Raw genomic sequence first — 27,464 nt, forward strand, 5'->3', positions numbered from 1 at the left:
CGAAAACTCAGCGGCGAAAACTAAAAAAAATGACAGAAGAGAGAGAGAAATGTGTGTGCGCTTGTATGTGTATGTGAGTCTTTGTGAGACTGTGTGTGCATGCGTGTGTGTGTGAGAGAGAGAGAGAGAGAGAGAGAGAGAGAGAGAGAGAGAGAGAGAGAGAGAGAGAGAGAGAGAGAGAGAGAGAGAGAGAGAGAGAGAGAGAGAGAGAGAGAGAGAGAGAGAGAGAGAGAGAGAGAGAGAGCCACAATTATACTATATTACTAGCTCATAAGAAGGATCCCTGAGTGGGCAAGTGTTTGCCTGCATGGTCGTGTGCAGACCTGTGGAGAGTGGAGAGGTGGAAACCAAACAGCATGCTGGAGGAAGCACAGGACACAGAACATGACCTCAGGGCAGATATGTCTCCGCATACACACATTCCTCACTTCATAGACAAACGAGTGTGTCTGTGTGTGGGGGGGAGGGATAACCAAGAGGGAGAAACATGAAAGAAAAGGATGGGAAGTGAGAGGTCTTCTTGGAGAGAGAAAGCAAGAAAGAAAACAAGAAAGAAGAAAAAACATGAAAGAGCAAACAAGAAAGAAGACAAGTGAAGAAGAAAGAGAGCAAAATGATAACTGTAATTATGAAGGGAGATAGACACAAAGAGGGAGAGACGAGAGAGAAACAGGGGGGTGAAAGAAAGAAAAAGAAAGAAAGAAAGAAAGAAAGAAAGAAAGAAAGAAAAGAAAAGTGAGGGAGAGAGCGAAATGATAACTGTAATTATGAGGAAGAGGCAATTGCTTTCGGTGTTGGGAGATAAATCCCCACTCTGAGACTCGGAGAGTGTCTTCAGCAGAGAGGGCAGCCGGATAAACCCCACTCTTCAAACCACAGTGGGCCTCCTGAAAGTCTGCTCTGATGGAACCAAAAGCAGTCATTCTCTCTGTGTGTGTGTGTTTTTGTGTGTGCGGGTGCATGTGTGTATATGCATGTAAGTCTGCATGCGTGCATGCATATGTGTGTGTGTGTGTGTGTGGAGGGGAGGCACAGATCGATCCCCCAGCATGCCGTGCGCCCTGCAGAAATAGAGCAGGAGAAGAGCAGAGCAGGGGCCCCTGGGAGTGAGGCACAGGGCTAAGAAAAGAGCCTCTCTGCTCCCGTTCTAACAGGGCCAGGTGCGCCAGGAGAAGACCAGCGGAGGAGCTTACATTCATTCACTCACTCTGCTCATTCATCCATCCATCCATCCATCCATCGCTCATTCTCCCTACCACCACGGCAACCAGTCTGCCAAAACACTACCATCGCTCACACAGCAGCCAGCCGCTCCACAAACCCCACATCCATTAACCTAGAAAAGACAATGCTACCAAACGACGCCGCTTTCTCATCCCCTCTCCTCTCGTTATTGTTGTCTGAGGGCGCATTACGCTCTCCCTTCATTTGCTCACTCTGAAAAATGTCATGTGCTTTTTAAAGAAAAAAAAAAAAAAAGAAGAAAATTACAAAGCAGGGGGATGATTACTGAAATGATGATGGGCTGCTGAATCCAGGCAGAATCCTCACGGCAAGAGAAATACAACAAGAGACCAGACTGCTCACTCCCTCAATAACCAAACTCAATACCTTCAGGTATATAAGAAAACTGGGGCAGCACAGGTGACTTTGGAGAGCCACAGTTCAAGGCTTGAGTCGGCTCCAAATTGTCCTCCGAGCACGATCTGCCAAATGGGCATTGCAGAGAATTGAGCCTGGCGGAGGAAAAGGCTTCAATAGACGACGGCATTGTTCTGCTGCAGATTAGACCTCGTGGCATTATTCTGCGGCAGCCGTTCACGATCTGTTGCGAAGAAACAGATCGTGAGCGAGGGAGAGAAAGACAGACAACAGAAAGAGAGAAAGAGAAGAGAGGGATCAAGAGAGAGAAGAGAAAGTGACTGATGCGGCGCATGGCGATGCAGCGCGAGGAGGAGTGTACTGAATCTGTGCGTAGGTGGCAGTGACACCCTTAACCCTTTTAAGAAGCGAGAGCACAACAAGATGCACAACCATAACAAGCAAAGCAGAGGAGGAAAAAATGGAAGAAAAAAAAAGACAGGACAGGAGGGAAAATAGGGAGAAAAGGAGTGAGGGAATGAGAGTGAGATAGAGACAGTCAGATGAAAAGAGAGAGAGAGAGAGAGAGAGAGAGAACGAAAGAAAGAAAGAGAGAGAGAGAGAGAGAGAGAGAGACAGTCAGATGAAAAGAGAGAGAGAGAGAGAAAGAGAGAACGAAAGAAAGAAAGAGAGAGAGAGAGAGAGAGGGGGGGGGGGGGGTTGTGTGGTGGCAGGGACTCATTATCCCAAACAGCAAAGGGTGAGTGGGTGGTAGCGTGTGGGAGTAGGGGTGGGAAAGAGAGGGCCGTGCTCACTCAACAGCAGGGGAGACATGCACACACATGCACACACACAAATACATACATAAACCCACACACATAAACAAGCAGTCTAATCTGATTTGAATTACGCTCATGTCTAGCCCAAAAGAAAATGGCGACTGCATCAAGATGATTTCTGAAAGCACAAGTGCATAATAATTGTGAGCACTTTTGAACAAGCAAGAGAGAGAGAGAGAGAGAGAGAGAGAGAGAGAGAGAGAGAGAAGACACATCGTTTTGGTGCTTCTTCAGATGTGTAGGCGGAAACCATTTACAGTCGGTCTCAAGCCGAACCCCCATGGTTTTCTCTTGCCGAGCGCACAACAGACAGCGACAAGCACAAAAATACTGCCCGGGAGCACACACCCCTTCCATCAGCATCTATCCAGCGATCACAATCCATCTTCTCCACACACACACACACACACACACACACACACACACACACACACACACACACACACACACACACACACACACACACACACACACACACACACTCTCCCTCTACCGAACCAGAAACACAGCAACCACGATCAGTCTTTTCAACACAAAGACACACAATCCCCAAAAGAAGGAACTCCATGACAGCACCCTACAGCACCCCACCCAATCACCGCACCTGAACCCCTAAGTGCCTCAGTGTCCCAGTATCACGCCCCCCTCTCCACACACACCACCACGGAACCACACAGCCCCCTGCAGCCTGCCCCTCCACCCCACACTAAACACGTAGCCACCAGCAGCAGCAGCACTGATGCAGGAGGTGCAGCTTTAACAGGTCACCCCTCTGGCAGACGCTCTGCAGAATAGCTGGGTCATATGGGAGAGCTGCTCCGAGCCCTCATTCTCAGGGCTAAATATGGACCTGGCGCGGCGGGCAGGGATGTATGGGCGTGACGTGCTTCTCCCTCGCTCGCTCGCTCTCGTGCACGCTAATTGCCTCTGACGCGTGACGGTAACGTACACCGGGAACCTCTCCCAGAGGACTCGTAACTAAAGGGAAACAACAGGCAGAATGGGTGTGGACGACACAGACGATGGGGGGCGGGGGGTGCTATTATGGAATGCAACCTTTTGAACTTTTGATACGCGCACACATGCATAGCATAGCATAACATGAACTCTTCTAAGGTCATATGGTTTATGTAGTTTTTTTTAAGGGGGCAGGGGGGGTTGACCCCAGGGGTGGCTGAGATTTACAAGCATGGAAAGATGCAGTTCTACTGCAAACACTTATCTACTTTTGAATAAACACTCCGTTGGAAAGAAAATGAACTGTGTACTAATCATCAGCTCTGTGGAGGATAAGAGCATGGCCAACACTCACACCCTGCCCGTATCACAGCGGCTGGACAAGTACACATTACAGTCAAACAAACAAAGGGACGGCAAACACTCCGGGGCGTCTCTGCCTTTGCTCCCTAACGGCCAAAGGACGCGCAAACAAAACAGGCACGGTCATAGCCTGAGGCGGCCACCACAGGGCCTTTGGAAGACCGCGGAAAAGACAAACACAGACAACCAGTAGTGTCCTACTGAGGTAAACATGCACGGGAAGACCACCACCGACACACACACACAAAACAATTTGTTCTGCATCCAACGACTGAATTTTGCATACATTTGCATAAAAGTCACCAGTGTGTGTGTGTGTGTGTGTGTGTAAGTACGTATGTGACAGACAAAGCCCCCCGCATACAAACACACTCACACGCAGGCACACACACACAAACACACACACACACACAAACACACCGAAGCTCTGAGAGTGTGATGGGTGATGTGAGCTTGGAGGAGTGAGAGCCAGATTGCAGTGCTAATGGCCTTTGGATGTGGAGGAGAGGAGACACAGAATAAATTCCCTGGAATAGCGTATGAAAGGCATATTAGCAGGGAAATCAGGCAGCCAGTGCTGGGGCCGCTAGGTGGGCTGCACTCCTCAGAGGGAATGCATTATGCGCTGGCTGCTTTCATGTTCTCACTACGAGCCTTGGGAAACCCTAATGTCTTAAAGAAAAAAAACCCAGCTGGAGAGAGAGTGTCTCGAATGCCAATCTTTGGAAGAGAGAGACAGCTCAAAGCAGCTCAAACGACACTCGCTAATAGATAGGAGATGTTTTTATTCCTCTGGATTCTGACACACACGTCATCTCTGGGGTCAGTAAAGGTTACGGATTTTCAGATTCTCAGCCTTAGAAACTTGTTATGACACACACACACACACACACACACACACACACACACACACAACACACACACAACACACACACAACACACACACACACACACACACACACACACACACACACGCACACGCACACGGTTCAACAATCGCCAGTTCCGTGCAATCGGTCATCTAGTGGAGACTAAAGTGGCATTTGAAAATAAGATTTGCGAGGCTGCCTCCGCAGTTCCTACAGAAGTGAACTTTAAATGAATGGAGAATGCTGCATCTCCAGGCCCCACTGTGAGCAGAGGGGCTGCACGGAGCTCATTGTTACAGAATGGCCCACTGGCTTTTCTCAGCAAGCCCCAGCAAAACAAACAATCAAAACAAAGCACCATGCAAACACACACACACACACACACACGCACACACATAGACATACACACAAACCCACAAACATTCTCAATTGATTTTCTTTGGCCAAATGTCAGGGAGAGATAAAAAGATCATGACTGTTCAAAATAGATATTGCACAGCAAAGTCATGAAATATTGACTTCATAGATTTCAGGAGTGGCAGTTGACTGGTAAGGGCGCCAGGCATGGCGGCTTGCTCTTTGAAGTGATGGAACAGTGGTTTTCACGCGGCACCCCCAGGGATGCAGCTGTCGGGTCAGTCGGTCACTCACCTAAGTCTTTGGATCCTTGGCTCTCGCTGGCCAGCTCGCCCATCCGTACCAGGGCATCAAAGTAGCCCTTCGCTGCAAATGTCACATCTGAGGAAGAGGAGAGAAGCTGCATAAGTGGTGGAAGAGTGGAGGGACAAATAAGGAATGAACTGCACTCAATACACTCAAAACTCTCTCAATGCTTGCACACACTCATGCATTCATTTGGGTATATGCTCACTTGTTCTTGAAGGTTTATGTCATGCACACTCACTGTCTTCCACACACACACACACACACACACACACACACGAGACAGGTGTTTCTCCACTCCTGCTCGCTAGCCTCTTTTCTGCCGTTTGGGAACACCTAATCAGCAGTTAGTCTGGCTGCTGTGGCATCTCACCACCCTCACTTAGCCAGCCGCTAACACAGCTAACGCTAGAGCCCGGCTAAGCTTACACTGCCGCAAGGATGCCACTGCCCACTGGCCGCTCGGGCAGCTACCCATTAAGAGTGTTAAACAGTCTAGACGGCAGGTCACGGAGTCCACTGATCACACACAGAGGGTGGTGCAGGTAGTGGTACGTTAGCACTCGAGAGCCACTGATGAGCAGGATGGACGTGACCAGACAGAAATCAGCCAAGTTCAAGTGAGAGAAGGAAGAGAAGGGACTAGGAGAAACAAGGAGTGCTGATGTCACTGTGACTTTGTCATTTCTTTTGCTTGACAGCTGCTAGTGCATGGTGGTTTCATCTGAGCATAAATCATCGGTGATGTCCCTCATTCGTTTAAAAAAAACAAACAGTTTTTTTTGTTTAGCATTCTTCTCCAAGTTGAGGATCATGTTAATGATGATGATCCTCAGTCATCCGCTCAAAACCACGTACGACCTGGATCCAGAGGAGGGGGGGTTCTGAACCTCTGGAGAACATCTGTAATGTCAGGCAGAGAGAGAGCCAGAGCACATGTATTGTGTTCTTAATACATAGGACGATAAACTTGAACCGAACTGAGCCTGCAGGACCTGAGTGGGTGCACCTACTTTGCAGAACTGAGGCGGCGAGAGGAGCCGAAGCAGATTGGTGCGTTTGACACAGGAGGTAAGAAGAGGCCACAGCACAAAGTGAAACAAAACAAACAAAATTCATTTGGAGGCTGGCAGATGTGGCACAGATAAAAAAAAGTTGCGCTGCTCCAAGTTGGCTCGACCTGCGGCTCGTTTACAGGTCCCCGCTGAGCGATTATTCAGGTCTGATTTGCTGATGAATTATGCAGAAATCTGTCAGACAGATGGGGCCGGTGCCCACGGATGCCCACGAGGTGAGACTGATCGGTTTCCCTATCACATCTCTCTCTCTCCCTCGATCTCTCTCTCCCTCTCTTCTTTCACTCTCTCAGGCGCTCACTACAGCACTGGAAGATGGGCTTCAGCCCAGTCCAGGATAACACATTCGATAACCTCTGCACCAGTGACAGCAGGACAGATTCAGTGGCAGAACACAACTGCATCTGTGGCTCAGAGTCTCCATGTAAGGATTGGGAAAGGAGGTTTTCCAATATGCTCTTAGATTAAGTGTGCACTCCTCCTACACACTGAGAAGTGTGTGTGTGTGTGTATGTGTGTGTGCATGCATAATGGCTCTTATTCTGATTAGCTGGGGATGTGGAGGTGGATGCACCGGGGGGGGGGGGGGTGGGGGTTCCCCCAGACAAGAGCCCAGAGTGGGGCGAGAGGTCCTGGGGTGAGGTGGGGGCTAGACTGGGGGGTTGTGACAGTAAAGAGGATTTGGAGCTCAGGTTGAGGACAGATCCCCCGAAGCCAAGAGCCTGCAGTGTCCTTGACTCACTTCCCTTCAAAGCTACATTCATTCTTTCATCTATCCCTCCCCTTAACCCATTCACACATACCAGTTTGTGAAGATATGACCCGTTTGTTTTATCACACTTATCTTTCCTTCCCCTGATCTTCCACCTGTCCTCCTCGTGTCATATCTCACGTGTGCTAGAGTAGTGGATGTGGGGGGCAGCAGATGGACCTCAGCAGCTCCAGTCCTCCAGAGTCCCTCACCAGACCAGACCAGACCAGACCAGAGCCTCTTACCGTCCACTGACAATCTGCCCAAAAGCTAAAGCTAAAGCCTCACCAAACAATAGTGCTCCATTTAGATCAAAGGGATCCTTTTGGGTGTCTGCCACTTTGTTTTATTATATTCACCCTAATCAGCAATCTGCCAGCCACTGCTCTCCCAGGGCTTTGATGCTGAGATCTCACCCTCTAGCTCTAAAAAAAAAAGGGGGGGGGGGGGGGGGGGGGCAAAAGCCACCTCTGGGTGTTAACAACATGTGATCTTCCCTGCAATTGCTGTTGGGCAGCATTGCCACCTGGCCATCCTGAGCCTACCCAAGAGTGAAGCCCAGGGACAAAGCGAGAGAGAGAGGAGAGAGAGAGGAGAGAGAACAAGAGCGAGAAACGGTTCCTTTATTAACAATCAAATGGAAACCAAGTAACAATAAAACCAGCCCATATTAAAAACTCAACCCACCCTACCCACATACAAGAAAAACAAATAAACCAACAACCCAAAAACAATCATTAAACCAGAGAGAGAGAGACAGATACAGAGTCAGAGAGAGAGAGAGAGAGAGAAATCCCTCCTAGCTGTTTATCTTGGCTGTGATTAGTTGTGTCCCTCGCCAATCAACAAAAAGAGGGCTGGGAACCGCTATATCTGCACGGGCAGATCTACTTATCGGGGGGCTCTTGTTTGTGTTCGGACCCTGGGCAGTGGAGATGCCTGCGCTGCAGCAGAGTCCTGCTGGGGGGATGATAAGGGTCTGGGCGGCAGCAACGGCGGCAATGGTGGTGGAGGCTATCTAACGTGTCGCTCTGCGTGATAAAATATTGTCTTTTCACTTTGCGCAAAATGGAGCGGCACAAAGGAAGCTGGAGGGTTTGGCTTTCTGCCTGGATCTGGTGAAAAATGAGGACAGAGGGAAGAGAAGAGAGAAGAGAGGAGAGGAGACGTGAAGAAACGAGAGAGAGAAAGGAGACAGAGAGAGAGAGAGGAAAAAAAGAAAAAGAGAAATGCTCTTACTGGAGAGGGACTTCTCGTAGTTCTTCCCCATGGCAACGAAGTTTCGCAAGCAGGGGTTGAACTGCTCCATGATGTTCTGAGAGAGAGAGAGAGAGAGAGAGAGAGAGAGAGAGAGCATCAGCTGTCTGTCTGTCATGCCGAAGGAAACATAGCAGTACGGAGGACAACTGAAAACGTCATACATTAAACAGACTAAACACACACACACACACACACACGCATACCCCTGCTCTCCCATACTTACTCTCTGCCACACACACACACACAGAAAAAAAAGCACAAACACAAATACAAACAACACAAACACAAATAGACATAAACACACACACAAGCACATTAGAATTCTTCCCCTCACATTCTCTCCTGTACAAACACCATTTCAAATACACAGACATTGTGCACACACACACCATACAATGTGTGTTTCGGAGATAGCGGATTTTGTGTCAGACTTTGATGGCTGTGCATAGAATTGTAAGTACAGCCTCCTTTCACCAGTACAGGGGACATTTAAGTCTCAGTGGGTCACCACCAAATTGGTGCAAATTTCACCATGCGTGTGGGAAACAGACAATGTGCATTCAGAAAGATTCAGCAAATCCCTACCAAAATAAATTTCACCTCCTGAAATCATCTCCTTGTCCATGGAGTCCAAATTGAACGGAAATAAATGCATTTGGGAGAGTGCGTTGTGCAACCTCACAGTGTTGTGTAGGGAGACAGTAAATGGAGCAGACACCTGTCATAACAGCCCAGCCTCCCTCCATTCTCCCTGCAGCCTCCACTCCAATTAGAGCAGCTCCAACCAGCCAAGGGCCTGGGGTTAATAAACTACTCCCCCGAAACACACACACACCCCAAAATCAGTAACATCGCATTTCGCTCTACACGCTCTGTCTGGGCTGTTTTGACCTCTACCTCATCGGTGGCTTGAGTCCACAGGGGGAATTGTCCTGAAGAGACAGAACATGTGCATCTCACAACCTGCCTCCACCATTAATGTAACATCGTCCCGCCCACAGAACATGTGCATTACATTACATTACATTACATTACATTTGGCTGACGCATTTTTAACCAAAGCGACTAACAACATGGTAAACAGTTTAAGTTTTAGAGCGATTCTCAACAATATTAGGACAATTTAAAAAAAACATAAGAATAAGTACAGTAAGAATAAGTGCATCAGTGAGTGCTGTTTTTAACAGTTACGTGTCCGTTTAAGACGGCTGGTGAGTGCTAAGATCAGCAAGACTTGTTGTAGTGTTGCTATGAGAGGAGATGTTCTCTAAAGAGCTGGGTCTTCAGGAGTTTTTTGAAAATGGAGAGGGATTTCCCTGCCCTTGTAGGAACTGGCAGTGTGTTCCACCAACGAGGAACAACAGATGAGAAAAGTTTGGATTGGCCTGAGCGTACCGGAGGTAGAGATAGACGTCGTTCGTCTGAGGAGCGCAGCGGTCTGGAGGTAGCGTATGTCTGTATGAAGGCATTCAAGTAGGTGGGAGCAGAACCGGAGACTACTTTGTAGGCAAGCGTTAGAGCCTTGAATTTGATGCGGGCCGCCATAGGTAGCCAATGTAGCTGGATGAGTAGCGGGGTAACATGTGCCCTCTTGGGTTGGTTGTAGACCAGGCGCGCCGCCGCGTTCTGGATCATCTGAAGTGGTTTCACTGCGCAGGCTGGGAGACCTGTCAGGAGGGCGTTGCAGTAGTCAAGTCGTGAGATGACTATTGCCTGAACCAGAAGTTGGGTGGCATCTTGAGTTAAGTAAGTCCTGATTTTCCGTATATTGTAGAGTGCGAAACGGCATGACCGGGCGTGCACTCACAACCTGCCTCCACCATTAATGTAACATCGTCCCGCCCACAGAACATGCGCATGCGCATCTCACAACCTGCCTCTATCATTAATGTAACATCGTCCCGCCATGCAACAGCCCCCCCCTTCTTCCCCTCTCCTCAAGCCCCATGTCATAACTCAATTCATGTAGCAATTTTATTGCCTTGTGCACTGCAAAGAATAGCACAACATTGAATATTTCTAAAAGACAGTTAGTTGATGCAAAAGCAATACAAACACACACAATTTTGTTTTCAGCACTCTCCATTGAAAGTGGGAAATGAATAAGCATGGCTGGGAATCAGCTGTTCAGCTGGGGGGGGGGGGGTGGGGGCAGGCCTCGTCGTCCCACTGACATTAATAGGCCAGAATCAAAGGTCACCTTCCCGCGCCTGCCAAAGTTTCTGCACAGCCGAAAGTGGGTCTGGCCCTGATGGGGGACACAGATAAGGAGTCTGCGAGGAAGCAGCATCAGAGAGAGAGGGAAGGAAAGAAAGAAAGAAAGAAAGAAAGAAAGAAAGAAAGAAAGAAAGAAAGAAAGAAAGAAAGAAAGAAAGAAAGAAAGAAAGAAAGAAAGAAAGAAAGAAAGAAAGAAAGAAGAGTGGAAAATAGTTACAGTAAACCACCAAACTTGAAGATTGATAGAGGACAAGTAAAACAAGAGAAGAGAGAAAATAAATGGACGAGATGGAGAGTAAAGTGATCCAACTAATCTGCAGTATGAAGAGAAGAGGGAGCTTTGAAGAGCTGTGTGCATTCAGAACATCACTGGTTTGAACACACACACACACACACACACACACAGACACAGACACAGACACAGACACAGACACAGACACACACACAGACACAGACACACACACCATTTTCTTTCCCTCCTTGGCATCCATCCATCAGAAGGATGAAGGCAGCACATGCAACTCCACACAAGGACTAGAACACTCATTAAGACACACACGCACACTCGCACACAACACAACACAACACCGCGCTGATTGCAAAAATCACAAATGGGAGACTTGGTAAGAATCAACTGGAGTGAGGCTGAGTAGAAAAAAAAAAGTGTCTTCGCCGCCTTCATCTCAATCCCTATCTACAGCTCTCCTCACCTCTGTCGCTGCCTGTATACCATTTCTATCCATTTCTCTCTTTTCTTACATAATAAAGTAGCATGAGCTCCCCTTGTTGAGGAAGATCAGTACAGAAACTCTTCCACTACACAAACGCGCACACACACACATAAAGTCTCTCTGTTCCACATAGACACAGACACACGCACTGAATGCATAGAGCAGGGAGCCGTGTTATGTGGAGGTGGGAGGCTTATGTAACGTACGCCCAAGCCCAGGCCTGAGCTGCGGTGGCAGGACTCCTACAACCAGAGCAGGCAGGAGCCCAGGGCCCCACAGCCAGCAGTGGGTGGCAGCAGCGAGAGAGAGACCAATCCAAATGCTTCTGAACGTGTGAGTGTGTGTGTGCTTGTTTATGTCTGTCTGTGTGTGTGTGTGTGTGTGTGTGTGAGAGTGTGTGATACGGGCTCCTACTTCCAAGCAACTCATGCAGTTAATCGACAGGGAGCTTCTCACCCTCGCCATCTGAAAGGCCTGCCATTTCTAAGGTCAGGGAGGTTAATCAATCTCAACCAGTCATCGCCATAAATGTCTTATGCCATTGGAACATGCAGTGAGCCTCTCACAAACACAACCGAACGAAGTCTAGCATCCAATGGCATCTGCACTCCATATCACCAGCTTGTGATTAAAGATGAATTGCATTGCCTCGGTGAAGGGATCACTGATGAGCTTACTTACTGTCAGCATATTTTGCCCTCTCTCTTTCTCTCCCTCTCCTTCTTTCTCTCTCCATCTCTGCTCTCTCTCCCCCCCCTCCCTCTGCTCTCTCTCTCTCTCTCTCTCTCTCATAATGAATGTGATTATCATAATACTTAAGGGAGAAAAGAACAACAATATCTGAGCGGTTAAATAAACGTGTAGGCAGCACAAACCGCACCAGTGCATACGAAGCCAATTATGGGCAGTAATTTCTTTACATGCTTATGTCATGCATGTTCCAATGTGACCGTGTGTGTGTGTGTGTCTGTGTGTGTGTGGGTGTGTGTGTGTGTGTGAGTGAGAGAGAGCGCCTGTTGGCATGCCTAGTTAATGGACCTACCTAAGCCCACTTAAAGGACTTAACTGGCTGTGGAATACACAGCCAGTAAAGTGAGACAGGCGTTGGAAGGAAAGAAGGAAGAGACTGGAAGTGGTTTCTTTTCCCTGTTTGGTCACTGTTGCTAATTTTACCATCCCAGTTCTCATGTGCTACATCTGCCACCCTAATTGTCAGAACTAATTGGACTAGGGGGCCAGGAGGCACATAGTGACATCAAGAAAGAGAGAGAGAGAGAGAGAAAGAGAGAGCGAGCGTTAGAGAGAGAGCGAGCGAGCGAGAGAGCGAGCGTGAGAGAGAGAGCGAGCGAGCGATCGAGAGAGAAAGAGAGAGCGAGCGAGAGAGAAAGAGAGATGGGTTATTCCTAACTGTTTGGGGGAAGGGGGGGGATCAAACTTCAATGACATAGCGAGAAAGTAATGGAGAAAATTAAGGATTTGTTTCCCCTCTGCTGTGTTAGCAGCAAGAATAAAATAGGATAATATGACAAAACAACTGAGTGGAGGAGTGCATTCGTTTAGTTTTGGACTTTGCCACTGAGAGCTCTGAGCGGCACTGATTATGTAAGAGGGTCCAGCTGATGGCCCAGAGAGTGGTCAGATATGGAGGTCAGCACATGCACGAGCAGCAGTGGATTGTCTTCTTGTCAGCGAGGCGTTTCACAGGAGTCCACTTGTGTTAAGGGGAGAGCGTCGCAAATTCTGCGTTCCAGAGGAAGCAGGCCATTGCGTGCTCAGCAAGAGCCCAAACTGAGGTCTTACTAACAGGCCCTGGGCCAAAAGATTTCCAAGACATTACCCTCACCTTCAGTGCCCGCTGACTGCCCTCTACCGCACCCTCCCTCGATCAGATTCTATCCCCCTCACATATACACATGCTCATCTCCCTTTCTCTTCTGCTCCAATGCCTTCTCTTTCTCCTCCAATTTTCTCTGATTCTCTCCTTCCTTCTTACACAGTCTCCAACAATTTCCCCCATAAAAAAAAATATCCCATGTTGCTCAAAAGCCAAACAAATTGAACATGATCCACACTTAGCACCAGCAATCACAGCTCTAAAACCAGCTGGCCTCACAAGCTGTGACATAAATCTTATTTATGATCACGACTCCTTCCCCCAAATCAGTGTGGCAGAGAACCCCCACACACCACACAGGCGCACACACACCACTCGGGCTTCATGTGGACCATGGTGGAGGGATTGGGATTGAGGAGGGGGTGAGATGGGGGGGGGTGGGGGGGGGGTGAGATGGGGGGATGGAGAGAGCTTGTTTCTGTGCGCGTCTTCGCTTAGCTAATATGAGTTAATCAGAGAGGAATGTGCGGGTTGAGCAACTGTATCGGGATAATGACGAGCACGCTGCCTGTGCCTTTCCCTCCCCCTGACCTGTCTTAATCACATCAGCAGGACACGCTGATCGGGGGGCCGGAGGAAGGCCTAGCCCAGAGGAAGAGGGAGGGGGAGAGGGAGGACCCTGTGGAAAGAACTGCAGGGTGTAATGATCTGAACAGCGAGAGGTTGAGCTTTGAAAAAAAGATGGGTATTGCACCAAGAATCTGTCTTCTGCTATGAGGAAACGTTTAGGAAAAGGAACAAATGCCGTTTGGCTTTATTGTGTTTGCATGTTTGCGCATGCGTGCGCGCACGCGCGGGTGTGTGTGTGTAATTACCTTTGCAGGGCTATCTGTGTGTATGTCTGTGTGTGTTTCTCCACTGCTCTGATACTCCCTGAGGTGTAATGAGGCTCATGGGGAAGCCAGCGCTCGTGGATACCTGTGGAACAGCTCGTGTATGGAACATCAGTGTGCTCATGTGTGCTTCTGTGTTTACTGCAGTAGTAAACCATCATGTGTCCTTGTATTTGCATACAAATGCTTCGCACACCTCATTAGACCATAAAGATCAATTTTTCACACAATAAAGTAGATCTGCAACGTTCTAAGCATTGTGGTGCTCGACCATGTCTTGGCTCAATGGTTCAGAGCCTGAAAACTCACTCTCAAAGTAGTGACTAGCCAATCAGAAAGAGGAATGGGGAGTGGTCCTTCTAATCTTCATGCCATTCAGTATAATCTAAATTAAAAAAAAAAAAACATTAAACTATTGTAGCAGATGACTCCCTTCAGATGAAAAAGAACGAGGTCTGAAACTGGCACTCACACTCACACATGCACGCCAGCATTGCGTAGGACCGCCCTAGAACCCAAAGAAGGTTTGAAAATACAGAGAATTTTTGCTCTCCGCTCGGTCACCACCAAAACAGGGCATCCCGTGCCAAGCCACTTCTTCTCCCTGATCCCCGCCCCCAACTACCCTGCACTCATCCCCATCTCCCATCCCCCCACAAGGCTAAAGGATGCCCCCACAGCACTGTATTATGCACAGGAATGCCCAGAATGTGCTTCGATCGAGAGAAAGAGAGAGAAAGAGAAAGAGAAAGAGAGAGAAGAGAGAGAATGTGTATGCGCCGTAGCAACGTCCACTCTAATGGCCCCCACTCACCGCTGCCAGAGACGCTCAGCAAAGGAACCCAGCTGCCAGGGACCCAGATTCAGCACAGCGTTATGAGTGGGTCGGGCCAGGTTGGGTCTGGCCTGCAGCTTAGCTGAGCGCAAGCATGCAAACACACACACACACAAACACACACACACACACACACACACACACACAATGGGGCACGTGTGCTGCAGTGGGGAGTGCAGCCAAGGTCAGTGTGCTGGGTGAAAGAAGGGACCGGATGCGGTGATGGACAGACAACAAACTGCCCTTCAGAAAAAGCAATTCCACCCACAAGGGACTACATAACCCTGAGAAAAACATTCTACAAAGCAGTTTACAGTGAAGAATCCAAGGAGACTGACAGAATGAGAGTGTGTGTGTGTGTGTGTGTGTGTGTGTGTGTGTGGGAAATGCTCAATGAAACAGCACCACAGCAGTCCATGGCCACAGTGGACTGCAGGGACCCAATTAAGGTTTTAGACCGGAAAGCAAACCTCCATCATCTACACCACATGACAAAATCAAACACCCATCATGTGGCCAGGTGAAAGCAAACTTTTACACCTAATATCCACCAACTCCCTCCTTGCCCATCCAAATAAAATGTTGAGGGCTGCAGGGGAAAAGCAATGATGATCCAGTGGACATGCAGTGATCTTAAACAATATTCTCCTCCTACTCCTACAGACAGACAGACAGACACACACACACACACACACACAGAGCCTCTTCTCTCCCACAAACCCTGCATTACCTGTTTCCATGGAAACCCCCGATCATGTTCATCGTGTCTTTTTTTCCCTGCAATGATTGATTATTTGCCTTTGAGCTTTTTATTGAGTGCTGATCAGAAAGGGATATTTAACGACTGTGTTGTGCATTGTGGGAAGTGATTGAACTGAAGATGTAAAAAAGGCTACTGGAATGGTTTTTTTAATTCCAAGACAGAGGCTATTTTTTTCCCCATTTGTTGCACGGGTATAAATAAAACTATAGCAACATGACTGATAAGATCCTGTATATCAGATATCACTTTATAAAATTTGACTATCAGATTGGTGCATTACATTAACATCTGATTTCAAGTATGTCAATTACCAAATATAGTGATAGATTCCTGAAGGAGAACCCAATGAAAAACACATCTATCAACATTTGTGGCTGCAGTATAAAGAGACCGAGCACAAAAAAAACCCAGCAGCAACAGCTGCTCTACACTTGCATGCAAGCTGCTTCACAGCAGATAAAAAGAGAACCATTCAAGTCAATAAGCTTCAATTGAATGTGTGGACAGGGTTCCTGATAAATTGAACATTAGTGCACTTTACCCTGACTCAAAGCTCATGCACTTTCAACCCCCATTCTCATGCATGCACACACGCACACACACACACACACGCACACACACACACGAGACTTCTACACTATGACATGGCAGGATTCTCTTGCATCATGATGTCAGCGCAGGCTTCTGACAGTTTTCTCCCGCTACATCTAATGTAACCAACCTCTGTCAAATTGCCCAGAAGAACGTTGACAAAAGGAGATGAACATCCTTTAGCAGCCCACTCAGTCGTTCCTCTACTCCTCTGTTCCTCTCGCCCCTCGCAATAATTACAGCGCTGTGTCTCCATGTAGTAATTAGAGACCATTTCCACAAGGATGTGAATCTGAATCTCGCTCTTTCGCTCCTACCCTCTCTCTCCCTCTCTTATGAATCCCTCCTTCTCTAAAGCCCCTTACAGTGAAAAAACCTCACACCTTCCACTCGCCATTGTAGCATGGTAGAGATCACAGGAGAACCAGAGAGAGAAAAGAGAGGGAGACAGAGACAGATAGATAGACAGATAGATACAGCAGATAGCTAGAAATAGAGAGAGAAAGAGAGGGAGACAGAGACAGATAGATAGAGAGACATAGATAGATACAGCAGATAGCTAGAAAGAGAGCGAAAGAGAGAGAGAGAGAGAGAGAGAGACGTGACCTTTATTGCAGACATGTCTTAGGTAGTTTGCATTGCCATTAATTTCTCATCACTGATCCGTCTTGGTAAGACTTGTCAAAACAAATGAGCTCTGCTTGTCTATCTCCTTCTCTGGCAAGGCACACAGAGAAAACCTACCCTCAGGATGTGCTCTTATCAAAACACAGAGCTGCTGCTTTTTGTTGCACTTTCTGCTTAATTTTGTTTCTTTTTTGAGGGGCTATTCTTCCAGATGCCTGGCCAGCTCATAAATTTGATGGGCTAAGGAAGTGCATTTTATCCTTGGAGGCTCTCTCTCTCTCTCTTTCTCTCTCTGAGAACATAAACCACTGACAACAAGACAAGAGAGGCTCGGAGATAATCCACCCCCGTGGTCTGGGGGAGGGTGGGCGGCAGGCAGGCTCCGAGGCCATATTCACCTTGTCTTATGAAACCTTCTCCTAATACACTTTGCACAGCACCAAATTAATGTCACTGCCTCTCCTCCAAAGACAGAGTCTCACAATGCCCGAGGCCCTGTTAAAAAATAGCTTTTATTTCAGTCCAGATACAAAAGCTTTATGCGAATGAAATTCAATCTGAAAGCTTTTAAAGAGCACACAAAGGGGATAGGGGAACTGATGGTCCAATAATGTCCTGTATAGCGATACAGACGTAAATGTCTAGTGATCTACTTCATAGTCGGTGAACGTGTCTTAAATATGCATGGAAATCTATCAGGGTAAGACAGAGGGTTGTGCAGGGAGATTGGTAGTTTAGTTGTGCTTACTAGCTCACCACAACTGTTATAACACACACACACACACACACACAGCTCATATTCATGCATGCATGTATGCATTCACACACATTCTCACTGGCACTGGCATCTAAACTCCTACATCTCACCAGGGTGACATGACAGAAACAGTTAATAATATGTTGTTGCTAAGAAACTACCTGTCCAGGTCTCCCACATGAAAAATAACTGAACTGCCATGCTCACAGCTTTAGGGAGGGGGAAAAAAGTAATGAATGATTTCCCTCTTCGCTCATGGACAGATAACACGATAAAATGGAGTCCCTGCCGAGAGTGAAAATGATATACCTCTCATCACCTGCAAATTGCTCCAAAAAAGTGAAAGTGCACCCAAATGGGATTAGAAAAATGAGTGTTCGAGACACATCAGTCAATTCACAGGAGAACTTATACGCGAGTCTGTTTCAAGAACCTGAATCTTTCCATTCTATTAGCTGTGGCTTCAATGGAAGTCATGACGACATCTGAGGGAAAAAATGACACGAGGGAAGCTCGATGGAAGCCACATTCCAGCGAGTATTATTTACATGGGGATTTATACTGTAGAGGCACACCTTAGTCAAGGAGAGGAGAAGAGGGAGGGAGTGAGCGAGAGAGACAGAGAGAAAGAATGGTCCTTTGTCCTAAGGGGAGGTGCAAAAGGAAAGGCCCAGATTAGGTCTTAAGACTCAGCTCTCAACGAGATGGAAGATCCCCAAGACAGCGCTAAACCAAATAGCCAGGTTCACCCCGCAGGTCTGCCAATTGGTTCAGTCAGGGGGGTGGGTACATACAGGAAAGGATTGGCACTCGGCAAACCGGGACTGACCGCACCAGCTCTTGACCCTTCTCCTGTCCACTCCTCCGCCTCTCCCCTTCTGAGTGATTCCTTCCTGCCTTGCTCTCCCAACCCCATTAACTTCAACCCACGTGCTGAGACTTATGCCATACTAAGAGGCTTGACCTGACCTGAGCTCAGCGACTTGGCCAGACAGCCAGGTGGATCCCGACTGGTGATGTCACCTGTCTGGGGAAACAGACGGCCGGCGTGACTCCCATCACAACTGGACCACTGAAGCGTGTGCCTCAGTCCAGTCTGACCAGACCAGATCAGAGGGAGCCTGTTGATCCACACGCTAGAGGATACTGACAGTGACAGTGATAGAGATAGGAATAGAGAGTCTATATTTTGCATACAGCCGTACGCAGGGATGAGGAGTAGTCCGTGCCTGGGAGCAAGGTGTGCCTCTGGAAAACTACACATCCTTCCCTCAGGTGTGCACACCCTCAGCTGCTCCACATTCTCATACACCCACACACACACACACACACCTCCTGTGAGAGCACATATACAGGCACATACACACCTCTGCAGTCTGTCTGAGTCACAGCACTGCAGTTGGCAACCTCTACTCCTGCCATTAGAAAGCAGCTGTTTGACCAGCTCATCACCTCCGCTCGGATGTACTCACCACGTCTGCCCTCACTTCCAACAGCCTCCACACACACACACACACAATATATATATATATATATATATATATATATATATATATATATATATATATATATATAAATATAAAAACTCTCTCTCTCTCTCTTTGTAAGCTAAACATTGGTAGCCCCTTAATAGTGTATAATCACAAATTCATTTGAAGGGACGTGGCGCGCCAAGTCTCCCAGAGTGTCAGTCACACCCTGATGTCATTTGACTGGTGGTGACAATCAAATCAACAGTAGGGTTATCATGCCATGGCTGTCTGCTCCCATCATGTCATGCTGCACCACTCTGGACCATTGGGCGAGCAAGAGTGTACCTGCCTGAGCTCCAAAATCCACTCACTTACTTGTGTCAGTCATCATTACTCTGTGATCTGTGAGCCTTTGGGTTGCCATGAAAGCCAAAATAGGACAATACTGTGACCTGTTGGTGTGAGTTACTGATGTTGCTGATATATTGATCTGTGGGTTGGAGAACAGGGATAATTGACAATGTTGTCATGGATTCAAAGGTTCAAATAGACCACTGTCACCATTATGATGGCATGGGTATTGGTCAGCACATGATGCGGTCACCAAACATGGAGTTTGATTCAATTGCAATTACACTCAGTTAATTTGATTGTATCCTTTTCTCATCACAGCCTCAGCTCTCACTACGTCAACGATGCAGACCTAAGGTGCTACAGGGGGGTTAAATTGTTACAGTGTCTTAGCCAAACTTCAGATATACCTGTTGCGACACAGCCGCCCGACCTCTTCTAAAGAAAACACACCCTGGAATGTCCCTCAATTCCCAAGTGCAAATGCCAAGAGGAGTTGTAGGCCTACGCTTCTATTCTTTAGCAACTGAGTGCTGCTCGACATGACTGGTGTATCGTCAATCTAGCCGTGCAAAGGCGCAAGTTGTGTGCGTATCCGTGAATCACAGAGCGGCCCTATCGCTCTTTCATTGATCTACGCAGGCAGACGCGGAAAGACACTTCTGCAAACAATGACTCAACTTCGCAAACTACATGCCACGACAAAGTAGACAGCCAACAAAATCCCTATTCAAACACCGGTGCGCCACACACCTAATTTGTAAATAAATCGTCTTAGCGTGAGATATCATTTCCCCAAAACCATAGCCTTTGATGAAACAATATAAAACATTCAAAAGCTATACATTCATTAAAATTCAGGACTACGAACACTACAGTGAAGCTATGACCTACATGGATGCAACATAGCCTATGGTTGTCTTACATTCTGGGAGTGCCAGATTTCATTAGACAACCAGGTACACCCCCTCAATTGTGCGCTCAGAATCGAGTCAAACTATCATGATTTAGAAAATCTAACATGTCAAATGATTAGAAATCTAATGCAATAGACTGCAAACAAAAACTTGTTTGGGCAGTTCAAATACTTTACCTTGTATACATTCTCCGTTATACGGTGGACCTCGTCTGTACGAGACATCTTGGAATCTTCTATCAAAACCATAAACTGTGCTATTGTCCTTGTGCGGGAGTGTTTATCCAACAGTCACTGTTTGGTGAAAAAAGGGGTGTGATGAGATTCAGCTGCGAGTGCTCCTGTAAAGACACGGCAATAAGGCAACTGCTGTCGATGCCACTCACCAACCCCTACAAGACAGGCGCAAATAGGTGGAGAGTCTGCCGATCGCTGAAGCGTAATCTAAACGCACAGCTCTCTTAATGCAACAAGGATCCACCTCCAACCGCTAAAACACCGCCCTATTCTCCACCCATTGATCCTCCTACACCTGCGCAACGGAAGCGATCTTTCAAAACCAGATAGAAATCATCGACTTCTGTTTAGACATTTAAATAGACCCATAGGAGTTCCTGTGCACAATCATTTGTATTTCATTCCAAAAGCAACCAGTTTTCTATAGAAACATAATCAATGCATTATGTTCTAAAGTCTAGACAACAAAACAGCGTGAAATACAGATATTTCCTAGTCATATTTCACTGCATGATAGTGTTTTCAAACCCTAGTTTCAACCCCATAATTCAAAACTTTGAGGTAGCCTATTGGCCTTTATGTTTTGACAGCAAGAAAGTGCAGTTTGCAAACCTTCATCAAATACTGCACAGCAACTCACTGATGTTCTGAAATCCTGTTAAATGTACTGCTCTCCTGCACAGTCACTGATCTTGGCAGAGGCACAGCGCACAAAGGCTTGTGGGTGGAACATTACCCCGCGCCTACATTAGTGAGAACCGAGAGCGACTGTTTTGTGTGCGAGCCAGACAGGTGGGCAGTGCCTGCCTGGAGATGGTCCACTAAAACACAGTGGTAAAATACCACTTCAGTGTCCCTTGCTGTAAATGAACAGGCCAACAGATGCTGAGATGGAGGTCCACTTGTTTGCCTGCATCCAAATACAGCGGATCTTTTTAACAAAAGTTAAAGTCCCGTCTAATACAAGATGGCAGAGCTGTGCTACAAACACTTCATCAGTTAATGGCACAAACAGATCATAAACATATGCTGATTCTCATTTTCACACTGTGGACACCGTTACCATTTTGTGAGGGCCATCCTTTCCTAGATAATTAACGTAAGCCTCATTACCCATACTAATTAAAGTCCAAATGTTCTTCAGAGGCCAATAAACCATGCCTTTGTTGTGGCTGCGTTTATACAATAGAACCCATAAAACTCTTCATCAAAAGGTCCATCCATCCAGGAGTGCAATTAGAGCAGCCAGGCAGGGAACACCTGTTTGGGAATGCGTTAGGTTACCTGTATCACCATCCTCCATCCAACAATTGGTGCTACATCCCTCTTGTGGACATCTGCAGTAAGTGCAGATGCAATATCACTTCAACAGCTGCTCAAACTGGGTTGTTAGAAATGAATTACTTTATTTTACAAAAACGTAACTGTAAAGCAAAGGAACTATTACACTTATCTGATGCAATTATTCTGCCACTTCAGTCTTCTGTTCTTTCAATTAGGTTGAGAGGGAAATTCAAGAGTAGATTTCATTGTGTTAACAAAACATGCTAGTGGCAGCATTTACATGAAAAAGGTTAAAATGTTTCTGATAATGATTAAATGAACTTTGATGAAATTGTATTGGGAGTTATGTCACAATCATGATTTCGCCAATATATTACATGTGGATAAAAACCTTCACATAAACAAAAGATTAAAAACTCATTATACAATGACTCATGGCTCATTAGGTCAAACCAAAAAACAGCTCGCCTGCTGCACTTCATTTACTTATAATACTGCACAGTTCCTCTATCAAACACTGCACTGGCAAATCTAAACAACTCTTAATGTGAAATGCAATGAACTGACAGTACTGAATGGCATGGGGGTAACACAGCAAAAAGGGGGATTTAGAAGTCGTAACCATTTGTCCTATGCATATGAATGTGCAGATACAAAAGCTGCTGCCGAAATCTGCATGTGTGTTAACCTGAATGCTGCCAATCATATGCAGACGTGCCTGCCTTGATCTTCTCGACATTACCAACTACGGTACTTTTATTACTAGGTAAAGTGTCAAGGGGAATTGGTCCGTGTTGATGTAAGCGGCACAGAGGATGGCACCTCGATCACCTAAGCGGCCAGCATCTCTCTGTCAGCGTGGCTTCTTGATGGCGTTCTCTCTGGAGATGACAAAGAAACACGACACAATGAGGCTACAACCCTGCAAGAAGATGCCAAGGTTGTGCGCGCACTGCTACAGAGTTATAGGAGGCAGGATCAACAAAACAACAGACCTGGCTCTGGCTGCGAGACCTCTGGCAAGGGTTCTGCAGGTACTTCTGGAAGCTCAACTTCTTCTCCCTTCTCAGATATGGAAAGACAGGAACAATCACAACAGTATTTCATTCATAACTCAAGGTGTCACAATAACTTTGCATTCTAGTTCAGCATGATCACCATAAGCACACTTAAAATAAAATAAATAAAATGTAGTCTGGAAACAGCTGTAAATTAAACGGTCAGATTTTACAAACTACTTTGGAAGGCACTAGGAAATACTAATTATCTGATTTAAAATGTTAGAAGTTTTGAATAATGAAAGCATTTAAATTAAAACTGGGCGATGTAATATGGGCCATGGTGCTCTGGATATGTTTATTGCACCCATCAGTGCTCATACAATTTTGTGAAGCAGACCTAAGAAGCTGGCAGACGAAACAAGCTGTTAGCTCTAAATCAAGCCAGTAAACGCAGTATGCGGTGATCAATTTTGACTGTTAAGTTAAGGGCATTAATAGGCCTAGCCTCGTGTCTGTGATGGGCAGGTGAGCTCACCTGAGTAATGGCCTCCAGCTCCTGTAGCACAGCCTCCTCGTCCTCTTGGGTCAGAGAGCCCGCCAATAGCTCGTCGATTTGCTACAAGATTATTTAGATCTTCTTTACCCAAAGCGACTTAGCAAAACAACACCTTCTAGTGTTTGGGCTGCCAGGGTATTTGAAAGGGAATGCTAGAGATTCATTAATACAAAGCAATAGGTACAGCACTTGTTGCTGTACACGCTCTACAAAGGTGCATTTTATTCTAAGGCACTCTGAACTCTTTTCTTCTAAACAAGCAGGTAATTGTGCAGTTCTGCAATATTCCTGATATTCATCGTTAGACGCATAACTTTGGCTCACATGGATGCATTACTTAGCAAAGGGGATAAGACATGGACAATGAAAGTCGCTACACAACTTCATATGGATTGATAAGGGGTACTGACAAGGGATAGACTATGGGTAAACATTAGCTTAGCTCTTACACAGTAGTTCAAATGGCAAGCCCATAACTGATAACGGATGATTTTAAAAAGACTAAAAGAAAGGTTCACCTTCTGATACTCTATGCCCTCTTGGGTCTCATCGAGAATTCTCTCCACCTCCTCAATGGACATGACCTAAAGGAAAAGAGTATAACACATTCACTGTTCACACAATCTACATAGATGGATTAATTAACTGCTTTCCTTCGGTTTCAAGCTCAAAGCCATTACCAGTAGGCCCCCGGCTGCACTAAAATCACAATATCTTGCTATTTTTTCAAAGACTATTTCATTGTGAACATGAGCCCTAACAGACTTCTGCTGGCCAGTGTTACTGAGTAGGATGGATGACAACAGTGATTTCCCTTCACAACTTTTTTTTTTTATTTTTTTTATCGCAAGCCTTTCATCAATTACAGTGGTGGTTAAAACAGTCAGAAACTGGAAATTCTGATTGTCAGTTGAAAATGAGTGTCAACTAAGGATCGGCCAACACACAGAAAAGGGAAGGGAGAAACGCAGAGGTTTCCTTTCAAATCTGCAGTTAGCTCAATTACATGCTGTCACTTTCAGATGAATGTCTTTGCAGAGTAAATGGCCAGGCAGGTGTGTGAGAAAACAACTTTTGCAGAAATGGAACACAGTATCTGAGCACAGCAGCACTGCTGCTTCCTGGGATTTACTTCTTAATACTTTAATCTCCAAACAATAGGGAGCTCTAGCTCATAAAATAGAAGAAGGGAGAATAACACCCTGGGCACTCTTTAACCCCACAGAGCATATGAGGTTGACATATCCTGAAACACTAAAAAACAGAGCGAGAAAGGGCAAAGGAACTGTACCTCGTGCATCTTCTTGAGGCATTCATTTCCAGTCTTCAGTCCCTCAATGACTTTCATTTCAATCTGAGCAAATTCAATGTCTTGCACCTAGACAAAGCGAATGCAAACAATGAGAAAAACAAGCTGGGATCATCACTAAGAAGGCATTAGACATAAGCACAGTTAAACAAGCCAACATAGGAAAAACAACAGGTGTTTGTTTATTCTAAACAGGTACAGCGACTGACACGCATTAACTCAATAGTTGTGTCTCCTCACCATGCGCTCCAGATTGCCTATCTGATTCTCAGTCTTGTCCAGTAACTGGTCCTGGTAACGCTTCTTCTTGAGCAAAAGAAGGGCCCTCCTGGACAACAACAATAATAGATTAATTACCAAATGGTGGTCATTAAGTATGCTGAAATGTGTATCCTTCAATATTGTTGTGTCCTATTAATCCATTCACTGTCTGTTGTCTTAAAATTAGAATGCAACTAATCAATTATAGGGACCAAGTGAGATGCTGCTACTGTAGGTCATAGACCAGGAAGAAGAGGAAATCAAGACACTGGCTGTGCATGTGAATGTGGTTTTGTGCAGACACAAGTGTAGCTCCATGAGGATCTTTATTATGGAGTTCAAAACTTGTCATTGTTGGCCTTGTCAGTAGTGAAACGTCAGTAGTGTTTACTTTTGCTTTTGGTTTTACCAACACTTTCATTATAATGGCCTTCGAGGTTGACAGAATTAACATTCTTTCTGACTCAATACAGTCTATGTTAGACACACACTAACAATGACAACCTAGATGAGTTACACATTAGCACATATTCCAATAAGGTGCGTGTCTCCTTCAAATCAAATGTCTAATTGAAACATTAACATAGGGATAGATAGTTGCTGATTAATTTAGTAGACTGCAAAGGTGTCGTAAACCATGGCATTTCTTGTTGAGGGTAGTTGAAATCTTCAGTCCTCTACAGGCAGCATGTGTATAATACTGTCATGTGTATAATCATAAAGTACTTGTCCTTACTCTTTCTTTCCATCCTTCAGGAGCTGCTTAGCTAGAGATCTCTCTTTCTCCAGCTGAAGAGTAATCCTCTTCTGATACTGCCTCAGCTTATCCCTTTGCTGTTTTAGTTGCTGTAACCCAAAAAACTTTGTCAGACTGTAAACAAGGAAAAATTGTACAGTTTCTCTTCATCAACTACTACCTTAGTAGACACCATGTATGACAGCTAAGCTACCTGGATGACCTCATTAAAAATACAACAGTCATCTCTAGGCCTACTACCTCTGCAGGTCCATAGTAAACATGCAAGCTAACTAAAGCCCTGGGCATGTGCTGTATTTACGTTTCTATGCACCTGTCGACTTTGCTGTGTTGGCCATGTACCGCTAACACAACCAACAACATGTTACTTGCACGTGATTTCTCACCAACGTTATTTATTTCATAAAGCATGTGAAAAACACCACCTGCCGTCTTTCCTAAACAAGTGAAATGAATACCTTGAACCAGACATGCTTACTGTAGCTCTGGTAACTTTGCTAATCATCACTTTGGCAAGCTACTAGGCTAGCTGTTGGGCTAGGTCCTAACATAACATCATTACTATTAACGGAAACGTTAACTATGTTGAGTCATAGCTACATGTCAACAGTGGGTTGAGAGGTAAGCTTACAGACACAGGCACATTTCGGCAATCATAATGACTTACCAAAACCGCTCGGTCTTGATCGGTGACTCGACTGGGGCGTCCCTTTCTTCCGAAAACGTTTCCCATTACGAAGCCACATCCCCGCCACTCAGCTGCTGATTAGCAGCTAGCTAGCTAACCTAGCTAGCCAACCTAGGTAGGTTTGTTGTTGAAGTACAAGCTAGCTAGCAGCTACTACAAACGGCATCTTAATAACGTTATCCCTTACCAACAGAATCAGATGATATATTTTCATGTACTTCAATTAGGTTTAGGCTTAACTTCTTAATTCAATCAATCTATACGGTAGCGTTCCAGTAAATCAGCATGTGCTTAATTTCCCGCTAACATCAGCAACACCACCGGAGCTACCAGAGTTAACGGTAACGTAGCTGAGATTAAATCGGAAGGCTAACTGCTAACAGAGGCAGAATTTGTTGTCCTGTGCTGCCACCTTTCGAAAGAAATCTAACTTCAAATCTAAAAAAAGAGCTGTGTGCACTCCGAGTCAGATAGAACTAATCGTTATGGGTCAGTATCATCAGAGAGTAGCCTAGCTTTTCAGCCCTCAAATTTGCCATGGTCTTATTTTTTTTGTTTTAATCATAAATAGGCTACATAGGCTAGCAGACATTCAAGTTGTAGCCTAGAAATATTAGCTGAGCTCAGGGGGCGTATTACAGAAACTTCCTAACTCGAAAATCCTTATCTGTTTGGTAACTACGGTAACAAGGGTTAGGATCGGATTTAGGAAAAAAGTCATTACAGAACGGCCGATCCTAAAGTCAGTTTCTTATCTTAACTCCAGATAGGAAATGTGTATTACAGAAATATCCTAAGTTACCAAAATCCTAAATAAACTGTCCTAACTTTAGGATGACCCATCAGCTCTCCTAACTGTCAAATTACTGTTACAAATAAGCGAGATGGCAGCTCTTTTGTTACATGTAGCGCAGGTAGCACTACTGTCGGTATAAATCGTCTTGTAAATAAACTACCAGTGCTTTTTCAAAGTTCACAATGTCTCGTTTTAAATGTCAAGGCCCTAGGAAGTCTAACAATGAAGT

At 45.9% G+C, this 27,464-nt stretch overlaps 2 protein-coding genes across 3 annotated transcripts in view; both read right to left on the reverse strand.

The window, feature by feature from the left end:
• LOC143102091 (BAR/IMD domain-containing adapter protein 2-like) overlaps positions 1-20,836 on the reverse strand; it is a 49,665-nt gene extending 28,829 nt beyond the window's left edge. The window contains exons 1-3 of one of the 2 annotated variants that reach the window (XM_076265475.1): positions 20,524-20,836; positions 8,339-8,414; positions 5,261-5,347 (exon numbers count right to left, since the gene is read on the reverse strand). In XM_076265475.1, the coding sequence (XP_076121590.1) occupies positions 5,261-5,347; positions 8,339-8,414; positions 20,524-20,595 (235 nt within the window). In that variant the 5' untranslated portion in view covers positions 20,596-20,836. The remainder of the gene's footprint in view (positions 1-5,260; positions 5,348-8,338; positions 8,415-20,523) is intronic. The other variant, XM_076265476.1, reaches the window with a different exon arrangement.
• A 1,133-nt stretch (positions 20,837-21,969) lies between these two features.
• LOC143102092 (charged multivesicular body protein 6-like) lies at positions 21,970-26,987 on the reverse strand. Its single transcript, XM_076265477.1, has 8 exons — positions 26,419-26,987; positions 25,731-25,840; positions 24,974-25,061; positions 24,716-24,802; positions 23,943-24,008; positions 23,404-23,484; positions 22,863-22,929; positions 21,970-22,748 (listed from the first exon to the last, which is right to left on the reverse strand). Exons 1-8 carry the CDS (start codon positions 26,482-26,484, stop codon positions 22,699-22,701), a joined length of 615 nt encoding a protein of 204 aa, XP_076121592.1. The 5' UTR covers positions 26,485-26,987; the 3' UTR covers positions 21,970-22,698.
• Between the last annotated feature and the right edge of the window lie 477 nt (positions 26,988-27,464).

Source organism: Alosa pseudoharengus, unplaced genomic scaffold (assembly GCF_046254945.1).
Source record: "Alosa pseudoharengus isolate Yale_2024_CS ecotype anadromous, Long Island Sound unplaced genomic scaffold, YU_APseudo_1.1 YU_APseudo_1.1_scf_4, whole genome shotgun sequence".
NCBI lineage: Eukaryota > Metazoa > Chordata > Actinopteri > Clupeiformes > Clupeidae > Alosa > Alosa pseudoharengus.